We start from the raw sequence: 25,974 nt of genomic DNA on the forward strand, positions 1-25,974 counted from the left end.
GGAGTATGCCGCTCGGAGTGCTCACCGCTGTCAGCGGAATATCACTGTCAGCGGAATACCACTCTCTCACATGAGCAATTGGTCATACCCATCGACCAAGTCGAGTGCACTGCACGTTGAACATCCAACCATATTGTTTTGTACAACATCATCCTTTGGCATCTGTGCTGGAATGGTGGTAGCGTTGACCTTATTGTAAGCGAGAGCGATACCCACTTGCCGTTCGGTTTCCGAACACAAAATGTGGGTGTCGAATGGGGAGACTTGCTCTCACGCCCCATTGCTGCGTCTTGATTCGCACGGAAGATTGCGTTAATGACGTCAACTGCTTTTGAGGCAGGGACCATTGGCTTGTTATGCAGTATTTGGTCCCTGGAACCAGGTCGATCTCATGACGCACATCTCGGTCGGGAGGTAGGAACGACGGCTGGTCTTTGGGGATCACGTCGTGAAACTTTTTTACCAAATTATAATACAGATCTGAGGGATCCGCGACGATTCACTTCGGGCGCTCAGCACCCATTTGGTGTCCTGCAGGACAGCTTCATCCAGAGCGACGACGAGTTAGTTTCCTCGTTCGGTCGTATAATGACCATTTCGGCTAAGTCTCCTGCTATCAAGGCACCGCCGAACTCTTCAAAGGACATCTCTTCCAGCTCAAGATAAGCATACACCGTAGAAATAGTGTCGAGGGTGACGTCGCCGTCTTCAGCTCCGTCATACCGGTGACGAGGATGTATAGCTGTGCACGAACGTGAGCGGTGCTCAGTGGAATACGTTCCACTCCACGTGCATCACTGGGGCCTCGCCCTCGATGGCTCGGACCTCGTCCAACCATGCCACTCCTGGCATGCAGCGACTGCCCCGATACTTGAGCAGCGCTCATTGGGTAAGGTGCCATTTCACGTTCCGCCCGCGAGCCAAACTCGGATTTCTGTACGATACATCTTCGGTGTTCACCAACTCGGTTACTCCAATATCCAGCACATTGACCGTCCCGGTCCAGTACCCGCGCCAATAGAGCTTCTGCCGCCTAGCGGAGGTGGGTTCTTGACTCACCAAAGCTCCACCAGGAGACGTGCGCGTAGCGCCCAAGGTCTTCGGCCTTCAATCAATCCATGGCTCATAAAGTTCCAACCATGCCATCCCAATGATGAGGCCATAACTTGAATCAAGTCTAAGACTAAGCAGCATTACGCGCTTTCAAAGTCAAAAATCTTGACACCGAGGTCCACAGGGACTCTCGGCACCGTAATACATGTCCCCGTCGCTAAGCGAATAGTGACGATGTCACTCTCAGCGCCTCAGCATACTGTTGACTTCCTTCGATTGTGGTGCGTCGAGCTTACTTGCCCGACACCCCGGTGTCGTTCAGGATCTTCTATGGCTTCTCAAAGCCCTTCACGGTCGCTTTCACGGCCAGCAAGCCCGGCTTGCATACACATTCCGTGCTCAAGAGCACGGAGCTCTTCGGGGCTGGGCCCTGCTAACCTCTACCTCTTTGAGACTCAACAGAACTCAGTTCTTCCTCACTACTTTCCCGCGCTTTCTGGGTGTTGTAGTTTCCCCACGTCAAATCAGAAGACTGGTGAGTAGCGAATCGTCGGCTCTATGAACCCTGATGCGCCTTGCGCAGGGGTAACCAGTCCGAAGGTGACGGGCGTCCCCACAGACAAAACACCATCAGGTGTTCAAACGCTGCTCGGCTGCTCAGAGCTCTCCCTCCTCCTTTTCAGCATAGCTGAGATCTATTGGCTCAGGCCTACTTGACGAGCTCTGAGGGTGTGCACTCCAACCAAGTCGTGCCGACTTGAAGTTGAATTTGGTGTTCAATGCTACATTCAACGCTTCTTCAAAAGAAGATGGATGCACACGGGAGACTTCCATTCTGGCCACGTCAGTGGAAGACCCTCCATAAAGTCGGTCACCGCGACTGCCTCGGGAAATTTTTGGCTGCCATCCCGGCAATGAGAGCTATAAATTCTTGGACAAAGTCCACCAACTCCTTCTTGCTCTGTTGGGCGACAAGGAAATGCGATCGCGCGCGATATGCCTGGCGAGAACACTCGCAAAAGCTGACGCTTCAGCTTCTTCCAGGTAGGGAACGCCGCTTCAACTGAAGTACCGCAATGTTTGTACCCATTCACGCGCTCGGCCTCCGAGTTTGGAAATGACTAGTGCCACGCACTGCTGCTCGTTCTGAAGCATGGCGGATACCATAGCCATCTCGACCTCTACTTACCCAGAGTAGAACGTTCTCTCCATCTGTACCCTCGAAGGTCCTGACGCACACCATGAGCGTCCTGGATTGAGAAGAGTCATCCGTCGTCGACGGTGGCGTCATGTACGCAGTCGACATTGGCTGTAGCTGCTCTAACAGCCCATTTTCACAATTTGAAATCGCCTTGGGGCCCTGGGAAACAAAGTTTTCCATGCCCTCATGCGAAGCAGGGACATCAGCTTATATAGCCCGTCCTACATGCCCTGGGGCAAATCGGATCATAGAGGATCATATATAGCGACTCAGACGTTAATTGTCTACTAGTGATACCAAGTGCAGCGGGCCTGCCGTAGATCTATGCTTAGAGGAAGCCAGAACTAGTACGAGTGTAGCGGATCGCAATCCCTTACCTTCAAGAATACCAAAATCTTAACTAAGGCAAATGAACTCTTCTGTTCAAATTTAAAACTGAAGCTCGAAAAACTTACCGAGGATGTCAGTGTCAAGCGAAGTCGCCAGCAGAACCAATGCAACCGGAATAAAGGCGCCTTCAAAGTCGGAAGGCTATGAAGATGACAAAAGCTCTGTTGAGTCTTATCCACGAGTTGAAGATCTGAAATGACCAGCCCCGTTTCCATATATCGAGTCAAGTGACGACCACATGTCGGAGGACGACCATGAAGAGGGAGAGGTTTTTCCTTCTCGCGTTGCTGAAGCAAAAGACTCTCAAGCGTCAGTGACTGCACCTACACTTCAACGAGTGCGCCAACGGCGACGACGCCAGCAGCCGGTGCCACACACAGAGAATACGTTTCGCAATCACGACGTGTTTGCAAATTCCACACAAGTATTCGGACAAGGTTCTTCTTTCGTTTTGGCTTCTAGTGGAGCCAGTGGGGGCTCGCAACCTACTAACGGACTGCGTCACGGCAAGCAGCAAGGAGTTGCGAATGTGGGTCCCACGAGCTATCCGAATATGGATAGCCGAGCCATTTCACATAAAGCTGTAGCTCAACACGGTGTCGGCGCGCCGACACAATCATTGCCTCATCGAAGTGGACAACCCCGTCTCGGTCTACCACCGGCAACAAGATCCTTGGCGGTAGAACAATCGACAGCGGTGTCGTCGATGGCGTTTCCGTCGGTACTACACTTGCAGACGAGAGACGCAACGATGCAATTGGGCGAGGTCGTAGCATCCTCGGATGCAAATACGAATGCGATCGCAAAATTAGGTCATCAAATGTCGACAGAACTACTGTGGGCTGAAGCTCGCTGCATGGAGATGAACGTTCACGCGGCAATGTCTGCTCTGTGGACGGAAGCAGCTCGACTACAAGCGCAGAATCAACGTCTTCGTGACAAAGTTCATCAACTTCAGAGTACTGTGGAATAGAGTGTTTCAACGCTTAGGTTTCAATGACGCGTCTCGTCATCGACCTACAATCAACCTCGTTTGTACAATCCTTGCGATAAGAGGAATCGCTAAGGTATATCTTGAGCTAACCGTCATAAAAATCGTTGGATGGATACGGATCCAGCTTGGTATGTCCAATAAGTATGCATTTTCGGCACATTTCAAATATTAAAGGAACCAATGTATCAACAAAGGAGCTTGGAAGATCCTATAATAGCGACGGCAGCGTCAGCCATGCTCTTGGTACTGACTACCACATTATCACCTATTTTGAAACATGTGTGTTTCCTCGTCCATCCATATCAGCATATGATTTCTGTAAGTCTTGCGCTTCCACCATAGCATCACGTACGCGTTGTACAATATTTGCTCATCGATCATGAATTGTCAATACTTTGACAAATCTAACGCTTCTCAATCGTTGGTGGTTAGGAGGCAAACGCTTGCCAAGCCCCTCCCTGATCAGAATCTTGCGTGTCCCCATTAATATTAAACGGCGTAGATGCATGGACCGCATTGTTGATGGCAAACTCGACCATCGGGAACTCATCACTCCATGTCGTCGGCGACGATTCACAAAATCTGCGTATAATGGCTTCTACAACGCGATGCCGCGCGTTCAGTATGACTATCGGCCTCTATATGGTCCTTGGTGGCCATCTCTAACCGAGTGCCTTATAGACAAAAACGCCCGCTGTACAGCGCGTATCAAGATCGGGTACCATTGACTCTGGTAACCCTTGATGTCAAAAGACATGATCGATCAATAATCAAGCGCTCGGTTCCCCAGTAACACAACCAACCGTTAGTACGAGGTGTAGACCAAAACACCATCTTGCCTTGCGGCAACAGGGGGTAGCCCCCAAAAAAGCCTGACTGCCCGACCGCCAGCAATCTGCTGGTACTGGCAGACTCTACAATGGAGCCTGACTGTGTGAGGAGGGCTTCACGCGCTGACACAAGTCACACATACGAAGGTACTTGCAACCCAAGCATACATTTTAGGCCACCAAAAGTAGTGTTCAAGCGCTGCATAAGTCAATTTTCGACCGAGGTAGGCGTATCGTTACTTCATACACCAACTTGTGCTTTAAGCCCTTGTTGTCGGGTACGACAACCCGAGAGTCATCTTCTTAGTGTACTTGGTAGTATAATAACTTGTCCTTGAGGAAGTATCGATGAGTTCTACAACGATCCCGCGGGCATAATGTCCATAAGGCTGGAGTATCTGTAGATGCCAAGTACTTAAAGTAACAGCACAAGCTGGGTCGTTTGTCGTATCATGTCGAACACGCTGAAAGTGGCTTGCGAAGTCACGGATAATTCGAAATCGGAACGCTCAGATAAGGCATCCGCCAAGACATTCAATTTGCCTGGCTTATAAGCCACTGTAAAGTTGTATTTTGCAAAGAATGACAACCAACGAGCCTTCTGTTGTGACTAATGTGGCGTTTGAATCCCTGTACCCAACAATGCGTGGTCGGTATAAGCGACGAATGGCTTGAAACTCAGGAGGTGAGCTCCGAACTTTACCAAAACATATTTCATTTGCTAGCAATTCCTTGTCGTGAACGGGGTAATTCCGTTCAGCTGCCTTCAGCTGCCTCGACTGATACGAGACGACATATTTCTGTCCAATAACATCTTGCTGCAGCAATGCACATCTGATCGCAAAGTTAGAGGCACCGCACACGACACTGTACCGTAAATCGTCATTTGGTAATGCCAAAATAGGCAAGTCTGCAAGCCGTGCTTGATATCGTTGAAGGCGACAGCGCAACCATCTGTCCATGAACACTCTTAATCTACCATTAACAAGGGTGTGTCATATCGGCATAATTCCTGGTATTCTGATGGAGATCAGTGGCCAAACCCACCCACTTCCCCAGATTCTCTTAGTAAGTCGGCGTCAGCTATTCTGAGATTGCTTTAGTTTACGCAGGGTCTGCTTGATCACCATCGACGCCGACGAAACATCCCTAAACTGTTACTTCTTCGGCGCCAAAAATACATTTACCAATGTTGGCAAAGAGCTGGTGTGCTGTAATACACGCCAAAACCTGTTCCAGGTGTCCAATATGAACAAGATCGATAGGTCGGCCTGTTTCGAATTTGAATGGACCAAAATGTCGTCAAAATCCGTCGACGCAAGCGATCACAATAGACGGAATAAATGCGTATCGAGACAGTTAAACGTCGCTGGCCCATTGGAGAGTCCTTTTACACGACAAGCCACTCCGCTGGGTGTGCTCACTGCCATCCCCATCACTGCGTTCACAACTGGATTCTCGTGCTTCCAATGTGGTATGAAACTTAGGATCATTAGCTCCACCGAAGCTTCGACTGCGGGAGCGTTGGGTTTCAAGGTCGAAAGGCCTACCGAAGCGTTGTAGTTTAGCGTGCGGGCTTCCACTGTAGTTTAATCCACTGGCGTTTGGCTCCACGACATTTCGTACTATCGTAGCATGACGTGCTTGCACAGTAGCGTTGCCTACTAAATTCATAATCTCCATTATAGAAATGCTCTCTACTGGATTATATAGTGCTTCCATAATAGCGTTAGCTATTGAAGCTGTTACTTCCACAGTAGATTTAACTACTAGAGTATAGTGGGAAACAACAGACTTTACTATTGGAGCAAGTGACCCCATAGTAGTTTTTGCAACGGGAGCGAAATGAGCTTCGACAGTGGATTTAATCATCGAAGCGAGAGCTTCCACAATAAGTATATCTACCGGAGCGATGCCTTGTTCCGACACAAATGGCGTCGCGAATTGCACATTCTCGGTGACTTGTGGCTTCACAATTATGTCGCAAACTCCACAATAGTGACCTCTATCTTCGATTACGAAGCTGTTTTGCTGGTGAATAGCCACAGACGGGTCATGACGTCCGTAGGCGTGACTTTCACCCGGTGAACTACTCGTAATCTGCCTGGTTATCCACTTGATCCACGGCTCATGGTCTATACTAGTATGAGAACATACCAATCATCTATGTCGATAACTGAGAACGCCGACTTAAAGTCAAAGTCCGAGAATTTGACTCGTAGATCGGCTTCGATCATCTGTTGCGTAACAATCGCACGCGTCGCTAGACGGACATGAATGTTACCATTATACGCGCATGCTGCATCGAAAAGAAGCGGATTATACACAATACCGCTCTTCCGAGCGTAAAATGTTGACGCTTAAGTCAAAACTTCTTTCAAGCCAACGGATTCCCCTGCACATTATTACAGCAGGAAAAAGTCGCTGGTTCTACCCCAGTAGAACGCCCTGCGCCTACTAAGCCTGCGTCTTTCCCAACGACGGGGCAAATACGCCGGAAGGTGTAATAACATCGACGTTGCTGAAAAATGCCTTCTTGGCCGCTGCGTAAATTGACCTAAAGGCCACCACATCGGCTGGCACCCTGGCACCCTGCTATCGTTACCGACAAAGAGTAAAGTAAACTAGTGATACAACTTTGGATTTGGAGCCATAAGTCGTCGTCGGGCAGTCCCGTTCGAAGTGGCCCACTCCGCCGCAACCATAACAGGTTACCTATCGGCAGTTAGGCGGACAGGTCCATGAATTCAGGACCACCACTTGACGGCAGCTGTACGTTGTTGGGACCAGTTGGTAACCCACGGATCTGATCAACGAAGATTGTATCTCTACGCCTGGTCGGCTGTCGACGAAAGACTTCAAGTCTTTGGAGAGCCGATCTTGAGTCTCATCATAAAGACGGTTACCATTACGTCTTCCGGATCAAATTGTCGGCCAGTGATACTCGCAACATGCAAAATTATTGTACGATGTTGTAGATTGAGCGTTTGCCAACACGACACTTCAAAACATCGCGCGATATCTACGCGCCGCATTTGGTGGAAGAATCACCTTTGCCATCAGTTCTTGAAGGAAATTCCAAGAGATGAAAGAATTATGATGGTTAATCTCCTACGTGAAAGCTCATCCATAGGCAGCTCCTTACATGTACGACACTACAACTGCGAATTTCTGCCATTTTTCGTGAACCAGCGCTGCCGCCAACGCCATATCCAATTGGCGGAACCAAAAGTGGCGATTTCTCCCTGCTTTTCGAAGAAAGGCTATCCCACAATCATTAGCGGTTTTGGGGCGACGACACTTCGTAGAGATGGTGACATCTTCACTTGGAGAACCAAGGTCGGTGGAATCGGGAGCGATAGAGCAACACGATGCATCATGTGTTCCATGATGGTCGGCTCCGACGTAAGGGAACTTGTGAATTTGTCGAGACTTGTTCAACAAGGTAGATTTCATAATCCATGAAGAAGCAGTCACGCTTCTTGAACACATCTTGGTCGTGACGTAACAATAAGATCGTGGCCTTTTCACCAAGGATTTGATAAATCTTGCCGACGACGGCCTATCACGCGTCGGACAGATACGGATAGTTGAAGTGGTCCAACGGTGACGGTTGAGCAGGGTAGTCGTCTGGTAGCTGGAATTGGACATCTTAAATTGTCAGCGGTAAATTGATCACGAGGTGCTACCAGGTGTAACGTGATTGCAGGTTACATGCGCTCATGCGCTGCGGTCGCGTTACCTTGGGGCTTAGGCTTTTCGTGTAGCTGTCAAACGCGCCCCTTTCACCACAACCCTGTATGAATCTCGTGATCAAATAAAGCCTAAAAATATTATAGGTGGTTTTATCCTAATTCTAATCTTAACATTGAATAGGAGTAAATGTACTCAATTGTAGCCAAACTAATTAGCATCATGTGCACTAATTTGATCGGTAAATAGGTGTGTACCACACAAAACGTACAGTGGGCCAATCGCCCCATTACAAGACAGTAGGCATATGGATTGAAGATTTCTAATACAAATTCGATATCCGTGTGGCTTGCGACGGGACTTTGGTAAAAGTGTTGAAGTTAATGTTGAGCATTCAAGTATAGCTTGAGGGCTCTGACAGCATGATACGTTGTCCCGGTCTGGACCTGAGCTAAGATCGTTCGAGACATGGTGTGGGTTAAACGCTTAACGAATGAAGTCGAAAAAGCTGGTTTGCCACGCACTTCTCTCGTGATGGAGGTTTAGCAAGTCATGATTCCACCTCATTCAGGAAACCGACGATTTTCCTTTGTTCTGGCGCAAAAGCAAAGCTCTAATAGCTTCCGTGCATCATATACGATTGTCTAGAACTGATAGCAAGTATAATACTAGATACCCCCGGTAAATCTCAGAATGGAGAAGCTGCAGTGAACCGAGGACTCAGAATGATACAGAACCAAACATTGTTAATCGGGGTCTTCAGAGTAAAGCTCTCTGTTAGATGTAATAGATCGACAACATGTCGTGGTACTCAAGTTTATTGCTGGTCGGATGGTTATGACGGCTGTGGGCTGTAATCTCTTATGCCAGGGCCGGTGGAAAATTGTGTGGAGTATTGCGGCTCTACCAGTAAGTGGCGGGAAACATTATTCACTCGTGATGAAGTGATCTGGGTAGTCCTGGAAATCGTTAGTCATACCTCATTATATCAGACAGAATCCATATAGTGTTGGCGAATTACTCTAGAAAACTTGTGCAGTATTGATTTTTTTACATACGTACAAAGACACAAGACGGTGAGGTCACCCATATAAGGACGGTTGGTACCAAAGGAATAGCTGAACATATCATTCGTCAAAGATGAGTATGTGTTTGAGGATATTTGCATAGCACCGAGGCGAGGATATGACAGCTATCTCTTACGATTCTGCAGTTGCCTTTGTTTCGTATTCAAGAATGATCACTACGTGGAGACGAGTGCCAACAAACATAATACAAAGTACATTATGTAATTGACTTGGTCCGTGGATCAATTTACAGCAAATTCTTGGCCAAGTAATCTGTGTGCGACGTAACCGACGATGTCTCCGTTGCATGCATGCAGCAGGATTAGCGAGAGAAAGTAATTCTTTCCACTTAGCACTGACTTTCTGTGTCAGCAGAGCTAACGGCAAGTAGCAAATTGCGCAGATCCAGATAAGCTATATGCAGATATTATTCCGACAAATATGTTGAATACCTTAAGGATGCGCTGAATAACAGCAGGTTCGGTTGCACTTCGTGACCTCCATCAAGTTGATGGTTTTATCATGGAGGGGCAGCTATATCTTTCGCATTGAGGTGGGTAACCCAAGCAAAATATTACGGGAGTGGCTAGTTTTGTATCAAATACAGCACTTACGCACCAGCGACGTCCAGTCGTCAGGTGAAGAAGCTATGTAGTCCATATCGTAGCTTTGCGCAAACATTTTTCGACATAAAATGTTAATAGATGTGCAGAGCGCGGGATGTATGTGAAGAGTCACAAAAAATTGCGAGCAGTGCTTGAGTTTATGCGTCTGAATGAGATTTTCGCCAATGTACACAAGTGTTTCTTTGAGGCCGATGAATTATCCTTCATGGGTTGCGTTACTAGAAAGCAGGGCTTGTGGGTAGAACCGCAACGATAGCGACCACGGAGATTAGTCAGCGCCTCAATCCCAAAGGAAAAGCAAAAAGAGCTTAGACTGGCTGACCACTTGCACATGTATGGTGCAAGCAATGGCGGCATGGAACAACCACTACCGATCCTCCTAAAAGGGGTCAATTGGCGTTCAGATTCGGCAGAACAGGTGACCTTTAATCTAAAAACGAACTTTCAAGTGTACCCCCTTCAAGCCCTACTGAATCCAGATCAGCCATCCATGTTGTTTTACTCTTCAGCCTTCGCAACAGGTTTTGCTTTACGACAAACAGATACCTACGGGTATGATCGCGTTGTCGCGTTTAAGCTACAAGCTTAAAGCTGCCGAAAAAAATCTTTTCCAAAACAAACATTCTTTGCACTGATGTCCTCGTCCTATTCAGGGTGCACCTGCTTGGCTCTTAATCGTTTTTGATCTACACAGTTCATACAGCGACATCGTCGCACATCTTTCACAAAGATCAGCGAGATAGTTTCTTTCTTCGTCGAGTATACCTTGTACGTAAGGCATAAATCGGTTTATCGCGGTGGTCGATGCGATTTCATGTCCCCCCGATCATGAATCGTTGTCAATCGCGACGTCGATAATTGATGAGGCGATCCGCACCGGAGTTAGACACAACATGTATTGCGTTTCTGACAGGTTTGGAACCTAGCTGTTCGGCAGATCACATGTGTTTTATAAAGCGCGCGGTTGCACGCCCCTACCGTGACGCCTTACCCAATGCACTGGTTACACGCTACCCAGCCACTCAGGGCTGTGTCGCTGCTCTAGAGCAGAGAGCAGTTGAGCAATACTAAATGTTCAAGTCGCTACTTTTTCTCAATCAAATACTTCACATCCGACTGGCTATAAAGAGCGAGATCGGCATGTGAATCCCGCCAGCCAACTTGATGTTGTTGCCTTTTCTATTTGATGCTGAAAGTATAACTAATTGTATGTGTTTCTTAAAGCATACACGGTCTGCGGCGATTAAGACCAATCTTAAAAATCTAGTCTTGCAGTACATGCGTCATTATGTTTAGATCTTTGAGTATTAATATATGTTTTCTTGAATTTTTATTGTATTAATTCTCAAAGGATTCTATCAAACATTTCATAACACGAGCTGACGACAGCCATGCAACAGGAGTCGGATTTTGTCAACAGCCCTGATGCGACATGGTCGGAGCCACATCATGGCGGTGCCAAAGGAACCCGGATTTAACTGCATCGTTTCTTTATATTAAACTTGAGGCTAATGCGTTTTATATCACGCGTTTTGTAAGTATGTTGTAAAACTAGTTCCAGCACATCTCCTGCGCAAGTGCTTCGAAAATTTATTATACTATGCAATTTACGGGGTTCGGAAATTATCTACTTGCAATTGGTCAGCTGTAGATATGTTAAATCTGCGCCTAGCACCTAGACAAAAGTCGCTATAACTTTGGTTTGTAGTATGGGCCTTAATCCAACATAGCTTGGGTATATCAGCACCGGAATTTCATCGCACAAAGCTGTGGAACGGGTCATTTTATTAGGGTTTATAAAAATCACGATGTTAATTTAACCGAATGCGTCTTTTATGAGAAATCAAATTCCTTTTATAATTTGAAGAATAATTTATATGAAATCTGGCGGAAGTTTGTGAATATATGCATTTAAATATTAAATGTATAACTGCTTTCCAAGTCTTTGGCGACTTTGTCAAGCTGGCCAAAGGCGTTGACGCATGCTGGCAGGGATTTTCCCGTTGACACATCTCATGCAAGCGCACATATGTGCTTGCCCGCTTTTACATGCTTGTCCATCAATACATAACTGTCACCGATCCGTGTGTCCTTCCACTCGTGACGTGGCAATCTACAGGGTTACTGTGTCCCACATACAGTATTCTGAGCGTGAGGCCCTCAATCTACTGGACTATAACCTTTTGAGTGTAGCAAGGTTAGTAGTTTTATTCATCAAGCCTCGGGACAATGTATATGTGTAAACATGCGCTTATAAAAAACGGCATCTTGGCCGCCAGGCTGCTTTTCTCAAAATGTTTCCAGAGATGCAGACAATTTGCACGATGTATCTATCAAGTAGATAGAGCGCAAATGTCCATCCGCCGCCACAACAAACCGATCTCGCTCTCTTTTACATCTAAAGTTCATTCGGCACAAAAGGCCATTCATTTTTCCATTTTCTCTAAGTGACGTAGTGACGACTTCGCTGTGGCAACATCGGATGATCTTTACTAATCACGAAATACTATATTTCTAAGCCTATGCATGCTAAATATGAAAGGGCGCCTTCATAGCAAATAGAGTTGTCATTTTTTATACTTCTCTGCCTTTCAAGCTGGCGAGGATCCAGCGAGATGACCCATTCATAGCCATCGGCGTCTACTTAGAGTGAAGCACAGTCTATAACATAAGCCGAAGCGTTACGCAAGACATAGAATAGCTGATCTGGATTCGGCGTCTACTTAGAGTGAAGCACAGTCTATAACATAAAGCCGAAGCGTTACGCAAGACATAGAATAGCTGATCGGGATTAAAGGTAGCCTGAAAGGGGACACGCACAATTTTTCGCTCATACACTCAAAGCCGCCTATATTTTTGCATCATAACACCATGTGACATCATTTTCAATGAGATTGATGAGGGGCCGTGCTATGTCGGCATGATATTTACTGCATTGTGCAAAACGCTGACCAGACCTAGTCAGATCCTTATATCCCTCTGACACAAATACACTGACTAATCCACAATCCTAGCATAGTCTGTCTGCAGATTATATGACGTCTCAGTAGAAGGGATCTTGTCGGCGCTAAGATTAAAATTGTCTATGCTGGTGAACAGAATGATCTAAGCGCACATATTCGAGCACAGCTCGCAAGTGTTTAATGTGGATTGTTACATTCGATTCCCCATGGTCTTCACAGCTGATGACAATTATATTTGTCAAGATTGCTATCTGCATAGCCAAGATGCGGCATGAATAGATGCATCAGTAAACCATTTAACGTCGCCGCAATGCTAGGCGGTCACTGTGGCATTACCAGCGACTTAAAGGGTGTCTTATGCATATGTTTCAATGCAATAACAGCAAAAATACTGTTCTTCGTCAGCAGTTGATTATATATATCAACCAGGTTGAAGGCTCTCAACAAAGTTGACATCCTGCTGCACATCTATATAAAGTGTTTTGCTGGAGTAAGGGCTTCATTCAACTTACTCGAATCATGCAAATATTTCTTTGGTCGTCGTTGGCGTTTCTGCCACTAAATGTAAGCGGCGAGTAAGCTATTTAACTCTCTCCAACAAAAACGGCTTCGTGTTCATACATAACAAACTGTTCATGACATCACACTGCTTCCTTGGTAAGGGCTATTGGCGTGATATGCAGCATTCAATTCGGAAAATCCAGTCAATCTCATGACACACTTTTCAGTCCGAAAGCAACAAACATTGGAAAAGATCAGTAAGAAATTTTGACATAGACTTCTCAATGGAGGAAACATTCATGAAGGATGATGAGCTCAGCATTTCCTCTGGTACCGTAACATCTTGACGACACTACCTTCTAGCGAGTTTTCGCTCCCCTTTAAAAAATAATTTCTCTAGCTTAAACAGAAAAAGAGAGACTCACAACTTACAGTATAATACCGATCATTAAATTTATAAATGAAGACTCTTATCGTCACAAATTCGCGAAACACTACTTCTCCGCACATTAGGCGCGTCGCGTGGTAGTGCTGACTTAGCAAACTCCGCTACGTCGTGCCAAGTAACAGATATCTCAAATACTTCAGACCCGATCCGTCTACTTGTTATTTATAATTGTCTCCACTCTCCACCAACCTTGGTACGGGACTAAAAGCTATGATTAATCGGCCTTTAAGAGTTACACAACAAGGACCACGAGAAAGAACCGTTCCTTTCAGTTTAAATAGATATACTCAGAAGCCCGCTACTAGCCTCGACCCCGCGGTACATTAGAACCCAAAGTAGGCTGCCCTGCGTATACTGGGACTCGACATGTTTTCGGGACTGATTTGCGTGAAATTCTGTATCTGCGCATTAAAAGAAGGGAACCTGCAGAGCGCTAATGTTTTCTACGGACACATATATAGAGCTGCTAGTACCTCAGTACTGCTCATATTATTCTTCCTCAGCTTGATTGGGGTCTATCGCGTCAGGCGCGTTTATAAAGACTCAATCTTTCGCTTTTAAAACAACTTTCGTCGAACGAAAAGGATGGATGCGAACAAGCTGAGGCCTGTCCATACCCTTACGGAACCCTCTTTAAAGTTGGTAATTGTACCGAGGTCTGCTTCAATTGCGTCGATGAGTATCAATGCATCTAGACGTATCTAACCAATATTCGCATCCCTTGACAAGTTGACAGGATAATTGGTCGCACACAATTTGCCTGGCTAAAAGGTTGAAGATCCACGACATACGTCACTTAGCGCTCCCTACTGTAAAACCTCATTCACTTGAATTTAGCACGCACTTGTGCCTTATTTCGCGCACGGTCTCATAGCGAAACGACAGCAAACGTGAAGCACCATCGTAATGCCTCATAAATGGCCAAGTCTATGGGGGATTGAAATTTCTCACCCAAGAAGAATTATCCTTTACTGCCATCAAGAATGCATGTCGTTCTCACAATGTGACCCGGCTGTTTCCCACCGACGCAGAATGAAGCGTTACTGAAAATGCCTCTCCGGCGTAATGTTGCACCGGACAACGCCTCTGGTCGAGCGACGATTATTTTCGGCCCTCGTGTCACCAACTTGATACACTTCTTTGAGTCCAGCTCTAAGCACGAGCTTTCTAAGCGTTTTCAGATACCCCAAGGCTAGACTGTCGAATCAGCTCGTGTTTCGTTCGAACTATGGATACCCTTTATTAACGCTTGGTCGTTGGATTGACGATAGTGCTATTAGATGTATCGGGGCTATCGTGCACCTTGATTCATCCAGCCCACTTTAATAAATACACAGAGTTTTAGTTTGAACGCCTCAATAAGGACCAAAACCAAAAGCCTCTATGTTAACGAGATATCTTGTTTAATCCTCCAATTTACGTAAATGTAAATAAGATTAAGTAAAAAGTCATCGAATAGTTATATTTATATAGTTACCTATGTTGAATAAAGATATGCATTGCACAACACAAGGCTAACAACGCATCATTCTCGATTCTCTTTTTTAATTGTTCTCATCAATAATACAGCTTTAATGCTTATGAGTAGTGAAATGTGTATGACATCTTAGTATCTAGACTTTTGGTATATTGTATCATTCTTATGGATATTTGCTCAAGCGCTACGAGAGTCTTCATCTTGTGTCATGCGGAAAAACTGATATCCTCTAGAGCTACCTCAGCCACTTCATTTAGAAGCATATGAATTTACGAACCGCATACATTTCTACCCTTTGCGCGATGGTCCTACGCGTGATTTTGTTTCCTCGGGGTGAACCAGTATTAGTAACGTGGGCTTGATCTTTTTACTCCTTACCAATTGCTAGCTGTCTTCGCAAAGAAACTAGCTGCCACGGAGACCCGAGACTTCAGGCCAGTCCGACCTAGCTTGACATTGTCAAATTCTGGAGACCGCAAACTATTTTCTCCTCGTCCACTTCACTGAAGCTCAAAAACTGGCACAAAGCCACCATTTTCTTACTTTGCCTAATGATATTCTGGCAATTGTGACATAGCGTCTCTTACTCAAATTTTACAGGTGTTCTATCGTATGACTGTTGCTAGCGGCTGCATCCGTCTTCTGGGCATGTTATAAGACACCTCGCAAAACATTGCTAGCTCTTCCATGAAATATCATGTGCTGGACCAATGATATCGTATAACATTTGTACCCTAGCCAAAGACATGATAATGCATTCGAGTTCCCAAACTATTCAAAATATAAGTAGTGTCTTCGACTTCCAGTCGATCTATGGCCATGGTGTTTTAGTATAGACGTACCTTGGATGAGATCGTATCTCAGATACACACTAGAACAAGGCAGCGTTACTTGCTATAAAAATCTTGGAACTTGAACTTGAGGTCTAAAGACCTTTGACAATTGAGCTAGTTTCCTTTCGCGAGACGCACGCATAAAGTATACGCACCTGGCATACTCAATGCCTTCGTATAATAACCTGGCTGTATTTCGCTGCATTTTGTTGAACAATGCCTCTTAATCAACCAGGCTTACATGGATTCCCAAAGCCGGGTCTTCCAAAGACCAGCGCAGGTATGGATATCGAACCCAAAGAGCCTAAGGAGTCCCCTGACTTGATCAAGTAGCTCCATGTTATCCGATGACTCTGAAGGAGGCCGTCGACCCGTTAGTTTGCAGCCATAGCAAAACGATGGCATCGCGGCGCACGCAATCCGTACTATAATGTAACTGGAGTACCATGTGTGCAAACACAACCACCGAAATTGCCCAACGACATCGTCAGAGCATTCTTGGAGTGGGTACACGCCACCAAGTCGATTGGTATAGCAAACCCTACGGAAAGATCTATGTCGTTGTCAGACGATCGCTAAAGTGCGTTTTCGATACGCTAAACTTGTAAAGGAGGAACTGGTCGAAGTAGATATTTATGCATATTGTGGAGACTTTGTGGGGCATCCATCACCCGCATCGTAGCTGCATTCGTCGTCGTCGATTCTCATGGTAGGAGCCCTCCTCATGCAACACTCCGACCTCCTACATAATATACCTGCATATTTTGGAATACTTGAAAATTCTTGTTGAGAGGAGAAATCCGACAGAACTTTATATATAGTGTGATACTCATAATACCTGTGTCTAGTACACGTTATTGTGTCCATACACAAACAGGAGTCTAAAACTCTCAAATAGAGCAATCTGCATATCAATTAGCTCGGAGTTTTTCGAGATTTTACAATAGAACACATTTTTATCATTGCTGCTGCCGGTATTTGGTGAACTAGAAAAGACTTTTCCCGCTGATATACGCTAATATTGCATGAAAGTCTTGAGATCCCACTTCGGCTATTTTCCCTGCCTGTTACCTTCACGGTTGTGATTCATTTTTTTGTGTGTCTGTATTGAGAACGCATTATAAAGAAGATGAAGACTGTAAGTAAGACGGTAAAAACGATCGCGACAGATGTTGCTTGAATAATTTTTATGTCGGAAATGTTTTTTTGCCAAGGCGCTGCCCTTAATTACCCATTACTTTGCGTGATCTCCAGCCTGATGACCGCTACCGCATCGCTCTGATGATCCACCCAAAACATGACCAACTTTATGGCCTACCTGGCAAAAAAGAATATTTTCTCAATCTTTTTCTCACAGGCCGGACTCTCAAACCAAAATGACGTCTCTGTAAAAGTTTCGCTATACTTCCACGGACGTCCGCTTGAGGTGTTCCTGGATGTATGTCACCACCAAATTACAGCTCTAGGAGCGCCTAAAGCCATAGGATAATTGCTTCCAATATTAAGCCGAAATTTAGCTTTTCCCGTGGGAGTTACTAATGACAAACTAAGTAAGCGTTTATTTTGTCAATTGGAGAATATGTCATGTTCCATTCTCCTAAAGGATACTATTTTGCGATAACTTGGACTCGAAATTGACTACAAAACTAGATCCCAGCGGTTGCCGTACACCTCTTATATATGAATCCCTTGTACTGATGTTTGCGGTAATTATTGCACAACGGATGGGCTCGTACACACGACCCAATAACAAAGCGATAGACCTTGGTATACCTTGTACCAATTTTCTATAACTTTACGGGTGCTACATTTTTTGCACTATGTATAGCTTCAGTTGATACCGAGAGCAAGCATCTCCTACGTAGTGGTTAGCATGAGGCCAGTTTGATGGACCTCTCCTTTACGAAATACCATAATTATCAACCATTCCGAATTCCTAACTCAAAAACTTCATCGTCACTTCAGTTAAGTACTTCTTGGCTAGCTTTTAGGCTCAAAGGACAATACGTTGATAGGTATGATTGTTTTTTCTGCTTTACATAATATCAGTTATGTGAGCATTTTATCAATTCCAGCACATGTGATCATTGCACTTCGCCAAGAGTCCGCACTCACTAATGCACATTTATTCGGTTTGTAAGCTTCACTTGGCAACGAAACTGAAAGTCACTAGAGTAGCTATTTATTTAGATTATCAATCTGAATTTGGTACATATGTAGTTCAAATTACTATCAAATATATACTGATAAATTTGTCTTGACTACTTACTGTAAGGCTAAAACCCAAGACTATCGATCCTCTACTTTTCAGACTCCTATCACCTTCAAGAATACCGGTTCTGTTGATACCTTTGAATACTCACAATAACATTGAAGAGCATTGCAAAATCCGTACAGTTTTGCAAAATTGTATCTTACGCGATTGTCCCGATATATATGGTCTAATTACAGTATTTAACCAGTTACACCCCGTCGACTACTGTATAGACCGCACTGGGGCTCGTGCGTCGTTTGTTTTCGTGATGTTGCTCAGCGAGCACCCACTGCGTGCGTGGTTTCACTCTGCTCTCTGCACTTTATCGTGTCTGATATCTGTTCAAAAATCCCTTTCGTGCGCTCCATTAAGAAGTTTTGCAAGCTTCACAAAAAAGCGTGGTCCTCGCGATGATACCCTTGAAGTGATAAATGGCAAAGATGCCGAGGTGCTCAACAGTGAGAAAGGATCCAACGACTATCCGAGACCTGACACAGCACCTTCGTTCGCCCTAAGACGAAGTTATACGGGCGGGCCGTGTACCAGGCAGAGACGATCACAAATGTCGTCTACAGATGACTCTCGTGTTCTTTTTCTAGATAGGTGCCTTGTCATTGAGCTGAAGACGATGTTCAGCTCGTCACTACTGAGCTGGACTTAACTCAAAGAACCTGACTTATGCGTCTGCAAGAGCAACACATCGCCGTCTCTTGCCAAAATCATCATGTCGTGAAAATTGCCATAAAAGAAGCTGCCAGCCTAAGGTTTAAAGTTTACGGACCCATTCAAATCTGTGAGTGCTAGTGTGTTACTTCACAAAGTCGCTTTGCGCACGCTTTCTGGCACATCAAGTCATTAGGCCACAAGAATACCACCTGGACTATAAACAGAAGCGTTGAGGTAAGTGGTAAGCTCTATGAAGGATGCACATTGCGTATTAAAGTTGACTAATATATCATACTCCATTTTCGCTCTAGGTAAAATAAGAACGCGCAGGCTCACTTGCTTAAAGGATTTGGAAACCAGCTGCAGTGAAGCGGGCGTTTATATGAAGCAGACGATCATCCTTCCCTTTGCACATTACAAGCAAAATCGAAAACGTCCAGGTGACGACACGTCCCTTCGTCTCTTGCTGTTTACAGCCCCGCCTGTCCCCATCACACAGCTATTTTAGCTGTTGATTTACACAATAAGATCAAATCTTTCTCTCTAGTGAATAGCGCGCCGCAATGGACGACCATAACTTCTCTCCTAAAGAGAGAAACTGTGGGTGTGCCAAATCGTATGCGGCAATCGGCCGGAGCAATGGTGTCAAAGTAGAAACAAACACTCATGAATGTTCTAATCCGGATGTTTATCCACTTCGCCAGATGTTGATCACCGCTCGAATTTTTCGGCTATCGACCAATCACTCTACAAAAGAATTGACCACATACCGCTAATTAACCAGCGCAGGTAGGAAAGGGCCTCGTCGCTCTGATATTCGTGAGCCTATTTGGTTGTGGCGGCTCTTCAGCTCTCTCCAAGGGTCACGAAATGCGTCCGAAATTGACACGAGCTGGATCTCGATTGCACTTTTGTAGCTATACAAAAATAGTAGAAACACTGCATTATCCTTCTCAGATTGAAATATACCTAACTGGATCGTAAAATCCTGATATGGCTTCAGTAAGTCCAGGTAGAAAATCAAGTTTTCGCATTAATGTCATATTGACCCAATCACAGATTTTCGCTACGACTGCCAATGGTCCGACGAAATGTAGTCACAGCTTATTCAAACTCTAAATGCCTCTGTAGCTTATTGGCCATGATTTTCTGACTTTGGAAAACATATTGAAAAGGTCTGTTTTCGTCATTGGGCCGATTTTTAATCACTAGCCACCGGCCCTAGTGTCGCGAACCCGGTGTATGACGCTTAGTCTCATTCAAATGGGAGCAAAATTTCAGCTTCGAAGTCTTGAAATCAGTGAGTTGGTCTGAAGCAGCAGCCCCTCCTCTACCAGTACCGAAATAGTCTTGTGGCATAGTCAAAAACACCCGAAATCAGCAACTCCATTTATTGAATTGGATAAAAATGGTACTACATTATTTAGCGCAAGCCTAATAAGTGGAATATATCGCGGTCTCTCCACACAAGTGCATTAATGTTTGTCTTTCACCACGCAATTAACGCGTGCCGTCTGATCGTGTCTGTAATTGGTCAGCAGCTTATCAGTTGATATGCATAATCATGTGCTTAGTAGCACCTTGAGCAAAAAGTTTCGCTATGACGCGCGGGTATTTTTCTTCTCTATAATCAGCAGGCCACGTTTAGAGAAACGTTGTAGGTAATGACTTGGCTGTACCCTTACAGGTTATACTTTCGCTTTAAGCAGAAAAATGACCAGTTTGCGCAGATGGTTCACAAAGACCAGTACCAATTTTGCGGTTTGAAGGACCCATACCATAGTCCATACTTATGGACTGTTAAGACGCCAAGACTATACCAGAACCGGCAGCCTGACCAGTGGCGCATGCGGCGAGACCTTTAATTCGTTGACATGTCAAACACGTGTATACATGGGCGCTAACCCACTTATACATGTTGGGCGATCAATACTTGACAGACATTGCTTTTCTTATCTAAGCAGGCCACTCAGAGGATATCATGTGCCTTGTACAGTTTGTTGTGCTTAAGGTCCTCAATATAAGGTATGGAGAGTCAAGTTGGCTAGTGTGGCATAAAAGCAAGCCTCGAGAAAGCTATTATAATGCAGATGTGCAACCGCGCGGTTAGATAACGCGGCATATGAGCTTTGAAACGCTTTGATACTTAGTGCTTTTAGCAACACAGCATATGTTGCGTCTGATCCCTAAGCTAAACGTACCACTTCAATTTGCGACGTCACCATCGTATCATGCGACAATTCACTCTCGGGGTGAGGCGAAAGTGTATCCGCCACGAGATTACGTCGGCAAAAAGAATATCTGTATTGGTGTTTCTTATAAAAATACTGATCGATGTCCGCGGCGATGCATGAGCTTCTTAGGCCACACATATGGCTTTCTTTCGGAGAAGCACACCAAAGCTCGACAAAAGGCATCATCTGTCGTTTCGCGATCAAAGTTGTTCTTCTCTTCAGCTTCAGGCCTACGAGCATCTAACGCGATTACGTGCTCATGTCTTTCGGCATCTAGGAAATAAGTCCATCCTATTGAAGAGTGTGAAGGATTACATACGATTTGGTATGGCTAATCTGAATTTGCAAATCTAAAACCGAGGCACCCATGAAGTTTTCTTTTGCAGCCTTGTATACCGCAACTTCTACCGCACTACGTATCGTTTGATAGTGTCCCTAAAAGATTGAGTAGTGGCTCGCCCCATGCAGGCATAATTTGCAAAATACTCACGCAAGTATTTAGATCATACCACTTCTTCAAGCCCTTTTGGGATAGAGGCATTGGCTGACCTACAATGATTTTTTTTGATAAATCTGTTGACAGGCCCTGCGTTGGTATCAACGACAAACTTGTCAATATCAACAAGTAATTATTCAAGTGTATACACTTGAGCACTGCCTGCAAGTTTTTAATGTGTTTTCCCGTATCTGACTCCCCGTGATTTTTCAATTTAGATGAATGTATTTTTGAAATAGGTTTGTGCAAAAGTAAGACGTAACTTAACTAGCTGCGTTACCAGACGATTAAATGTCATTCCATTGAATTGTTAGACAGCCCCTTTGGCATAACTAGCCACTCCCAAAACTTTTTTTTAGTACTTGTTGTGATAAGAAGGATCATGCTAACTCTTATGAGCAGTTTATAATTTCCATTAACCATATCGACGGCTCTACAAAAAGCAATCGATCATGCTGCTCTACTGCTATCTGCACATTCTTTCTAGAAATCGGCGTTTGCAGTGGAACAGGGGCTTACATTTAGCTTTTTAAAGCATACTCAACTCGTTATTTGCCATTGATTCACTTAATACAAAACGTCAATACCTAGTGGGAAGATTACTATTATCCCATAACCTTGGTAACCAGTATTGCCACGTGACACAATATCTGGTTCAGAGACCTAGACAGTTTAATGACGCACTCCTTCTTCCTGGGACTCACGCGAGACCGGCATCTTGACACAGATTCGCAATACTCCATCAACAAAGAACAAACAGGCTTTGTAGGATCCTTGAGAGATCGTATCCTCCTCCTTGTACTTTGTAGTCTTAGATTGTCCACAATGATGGGCGGATGATAAGCTTGGCTCCTCCCTTGGCAACATTCATTCCATTTGTACCACTTTGACGACATCACCGACTTGTTATATCATTCAGATATTATTTCTCAAACCAAATAACAGTTTCTACCTGAAGAAGTGAGGAGTCGCTCGGAGCTGCAAAACAATTCCGGTCGCTCCATTGACGAGTGAAGCACTGTTAAAGCACTTTTTTGGCCTATACCCGCGGAACTTAACTTCGCAAATTGGGTGACTACACGGCAGTGCTGACCTATCCTCATCGTTAAGGCATGACATGGAAAGGCCCCTCAATCTAATTTTAAATCCTGGTTGCTCATCTTACAGCTTATAGTGACTCGTCTCCACCACCCTGGTACAGTAGACAAAAAAATTAAAATTTTCAAACATGTCGCTATCGGCTTTGGTACAGCGGACACCTGCTACTAGGTGTTATCAAGGCTTTACCACGGATACCGTCTAAGGATCATGAAATTTCTCGTTTTTTCCTGTTAAATGCTATGACATACAATCGCTCATTTCTGTCGCATTTGAGCCCACGACTCACTGCTGCTTCCATAAATACCGGGGCATTAATATTGACAGCCCACAGAATTTGGCCGTCAGTCCCAACTCTGTATATACTAGTCACGGTTGAGGAAGAGAACAACTGACCTCGATCACCTTGACGGTTTGTACGCGCGAGGTCATCCTTGTATATGTACATCGAATTTTTCAAGCCAAAGGCGAAGATTTAAATTGTGGTTTATTTTAACTATTTAAATAACAGACAACACAATATGCAAAGTATGCTTGTTCCTTTATAAAAATATAAGGTCTACTAATCAAGTGATAAGTTGCGTGGAGGAAAAGCTGATAGTTTATCTATCCAATAGCTCTAATATGAGTGTATACTCCGTCTTTTCTGTATTATAGTCGGCTTTAACTAGTTTGCAAGATCACGTTTGCCATGCCTTCAACAAACACCTGATTAGGCCACTGATGATATAAACATGAACAGCTAATGAAACTGACTGCCGATAGAGTGAAAGAGATGGCGAGGACTTTCAAAATTTCTTCACCACATGATATGACATTTTCATGATTCACGTTGAACAACAAGGTGAACATATTCTACTGTGTTGTTATATATACGCATATACACAATTCTTGATAATAAAATGTCGCACTCAGACTACTGGTCTTCATATTTACGATACAATTAAGTGCGAATTTGATGACCTAACCAAAAATTTAGAATCTACTGTATTACTTATACGCATGTTCAGTTCTAAATTTTTTTATCTTAAATGTGTAAGCGATAGTTTATACAACTACGCGAAACAGAGTGGCCGAAAAATATATAAATACGTTTGAGGATAAGGCAGAATTATGCACACAATTTAGATGCTAGAGTATGGTATAGACACATGATCTTGTAACCATGAAAGGCTAGACCAGCTAATTTGAGTAGTGGAGCGAGCTGTATCAGTGCGTGACGCGGGTTGAGACCTATCATGCGCTTAGCGCTTGCAAAGTGGGCGACGCTAAGTTAGCCTCCTTCAGTTATAACTGATGTTGAACCCAATTATGCTTTCATTTTGATCTGTATACGCATATAATTGATTCTGAGGTGTCGCTCATGGTGTGTAAATTACCCGTTGAGAGTCTATAGTTATAATGAAATATCACGCTCTGTGAATCACTTGACTTTCTGCACAGCGACAAATATGTTCAATTATTAAATCAACGTACTTTCGCTAATATAGCGCTCTTTCTATCCTAAGGCTTTGACAATTAGTGCACTCGGAGGGATTATAAGACTACGCTCTTCCTTTTAAAACGTCCTTCTCAATGGAGTTTGTTGGCAGTGCCTCTAAGGCATAGTTGTTGCAAAGCTCAAACAACGCCAAAACGGGACGCATAAGACGAATCGATGAAACTGGAAGAAGTCGAATCAGTTCGTGATCACGCCAATGGCATTCTTAAACGGGTTGCGAAGTAGTTTAATATCTCCTTCCAAGGACGGTGCAGACATGGTAGGCAAACCACACTAGAGCTTTCGAGGCTCCCTCTAGCGATCTGAAAAGGAGAGCTTAAGCAGCGGTGACATTTTTACTAAGTATGATTGAACTTTGCTGATAATTTGAGAAGCATGTAATCAGCAAATTCGTTCGCTACATTATTCGAGAAATCGCCAATAGAGTAACCATCAAAGAAGAAGAATGTAAACCATTTGAATCAGTAGTCAACCAATTTTAAGGAGCGCAATCGACCCTCGTCGCGTAGGATACAAATTTGACAACTTTTCAGTGAGAAATTCCTATTGAATCGTGCTTTTTGAGAACATGAAGTATCTGGCCAATCTCAAAAGACTTGCGTTCCTTCCAACACGATTCTAATGGACGAAATAGCTGCTCATTTGGAAGACAAATGGCGTACAACAAGTAGAGTGCGTAACGTTCTGCTGAAAACGACTTCGTTTTCTTTTATGGGAATAACACTGCAGTAAAGTGACGCCCATGGTTATGATCAAGGTTGAAGAGTCGCTTATCCAAACGAAACATGACATATGGATTGCATATCTAACCAAGACCTGGCTTACCAAAGGATTACTGCTTTCATAAATGGAGCATATATTTTTCGCGCGTCGAAGACAAGTCTCAGGGAAATGCTGGTTTTGATATCTTGCTGGGCTCACATGTCAAACGATGTCAAGGACTATATGAAGCATCGTAAATCAGTTGGCTGTTATTCCCGGAGGATTGAATCCATATGATCAACTTGGTGACATCGGAATCTAAAAATCGTTTCCGATGACGTGTCGCCGATAAATTGTAGCCTGGAAGAAATCTTACAATATTGAGCTTACTCGCGGCGGGATTTCAACGCCTTCGACCGAAGAAATAATATGTAATTGGGTTCTATGTGGTTAACGGAGTGTCCCCAAAACTATAATTTAGAAATTCTTTCACCGTACTGGCTTTTAATACGATTTGCGAAATGACATTTTACCCGGCACTGTAACGGGGTTACACGTACCGTAATATGAAGGGGTGGATCACACCAGGTAGTGTGACCACACAATAGTGTGGCTACACCCTAACAAGAAGTCACTACATGGCTAAACTGCTAGTAGTTATGCACTTTAATTAGGTTTTGCTAATTTTTTTGGGAAACCCTATAGATATAGATATAGGGCTTTGCCGCAAATATAACCAAGAAGCATAGCTTACCTTTTGATCGAAAGAGTTTATTTGCCCTGGGTAAAGATTGTGGTAACTCTTGGAGTAAGCAGATTGCGATTCGCTACATTCGTACTGGTTCTAAGTACAGAATGAAGGTCACCGACCTTAGCTTAGCTTCCTCCGAGCGAAAGAGCTACGACAGCCCCGCTGCACTTGGTAGCACTTGTAGTCAATCTACACC

At 44.4% G+C, this 25,974-nt stretch overlaps 3 protein-coding genes across 3 annotated transcripts; 2 read left to right on the forward strand and 1 right to left on the reverse strand.

Annotated features, from left to right (window-relative positions):
- Nucleotides 1-2,882: 2,882 nt before the first annotated feature.
- On the forward strand, nucleotides 2,883-3,617 carry PHALS_10393 (uncharacterized protein; the record flags this gene model as incomplete). The annotated part of the gene is made up of 1 exon (XM_024725811.1): nucleotides 2,883-3,617. One exon carries the CDS (start codon nucleotides 2,883-2,885, stop codon nucleotides 3,615-3,617), a length of 735 nt encoding a protein of 244 aa, XP_024576550.1.
- A 12,675-nt stretch (nucleotides 3,618-16,292) lies between these two features.
- Nucleotides 16,293-16,758, forward strand: PHALS_10394 (uncharacterized protein; the record flags this gene model as incomplete). Its single annotated transcript, XM_024725812.1, has 3 exons — nucleotides 16,293-16,356; nucleotides 16,462-16,583; nucleotides 16,645-16,758. The coding sequence occupies 3 exons, from the start codon at nucleotides 16,293-16,295 to the stop codon at nucleotides 16,756-16,758; spliced, it is 300 nt and encodes a 99-aa protein (XP_024576551.1).
- A 6,267-nt stretch (nucleotides 16,759-23,025) lies between these two features.
- PHALS_10395 (uncharacterized protein) lies at nucleotides 23,026-23,272 on the reverse strand (the record flags this gene model as incomplete). Its single annotated transcript, XM_024725813.1, has 2 exons — nucleotides 23,026-23,064; nucleotides 23,132-23,272. The coding sequence occupies 2 exons, from the start codon at nucleotides 23,270-23,272 to the stop codon at nucleotides 23,026-23,028; spliced, it is 180 nt and encodes a 59-aa protein (XP_024576552.1).
- Between the last annotated feature and the right edge of the window lie 2,702 nt (nucleotides 23,273-25,974).

The sequence above is a fragment of the Plasmopara halstedii genome (assembly GCF_900000015.1).
Source record: "Plasmopara halstedii genome assembly, contig: Scaffold_470, whole genome shotgun sequence".
In the NCBI taxonomy this organism is placed as follows: Eukaryota; Oomycota; class Peronosporomycetes; order Peronosporales; family Peronosporaceae; genus Plasmopara; species Plasmopara halstedii.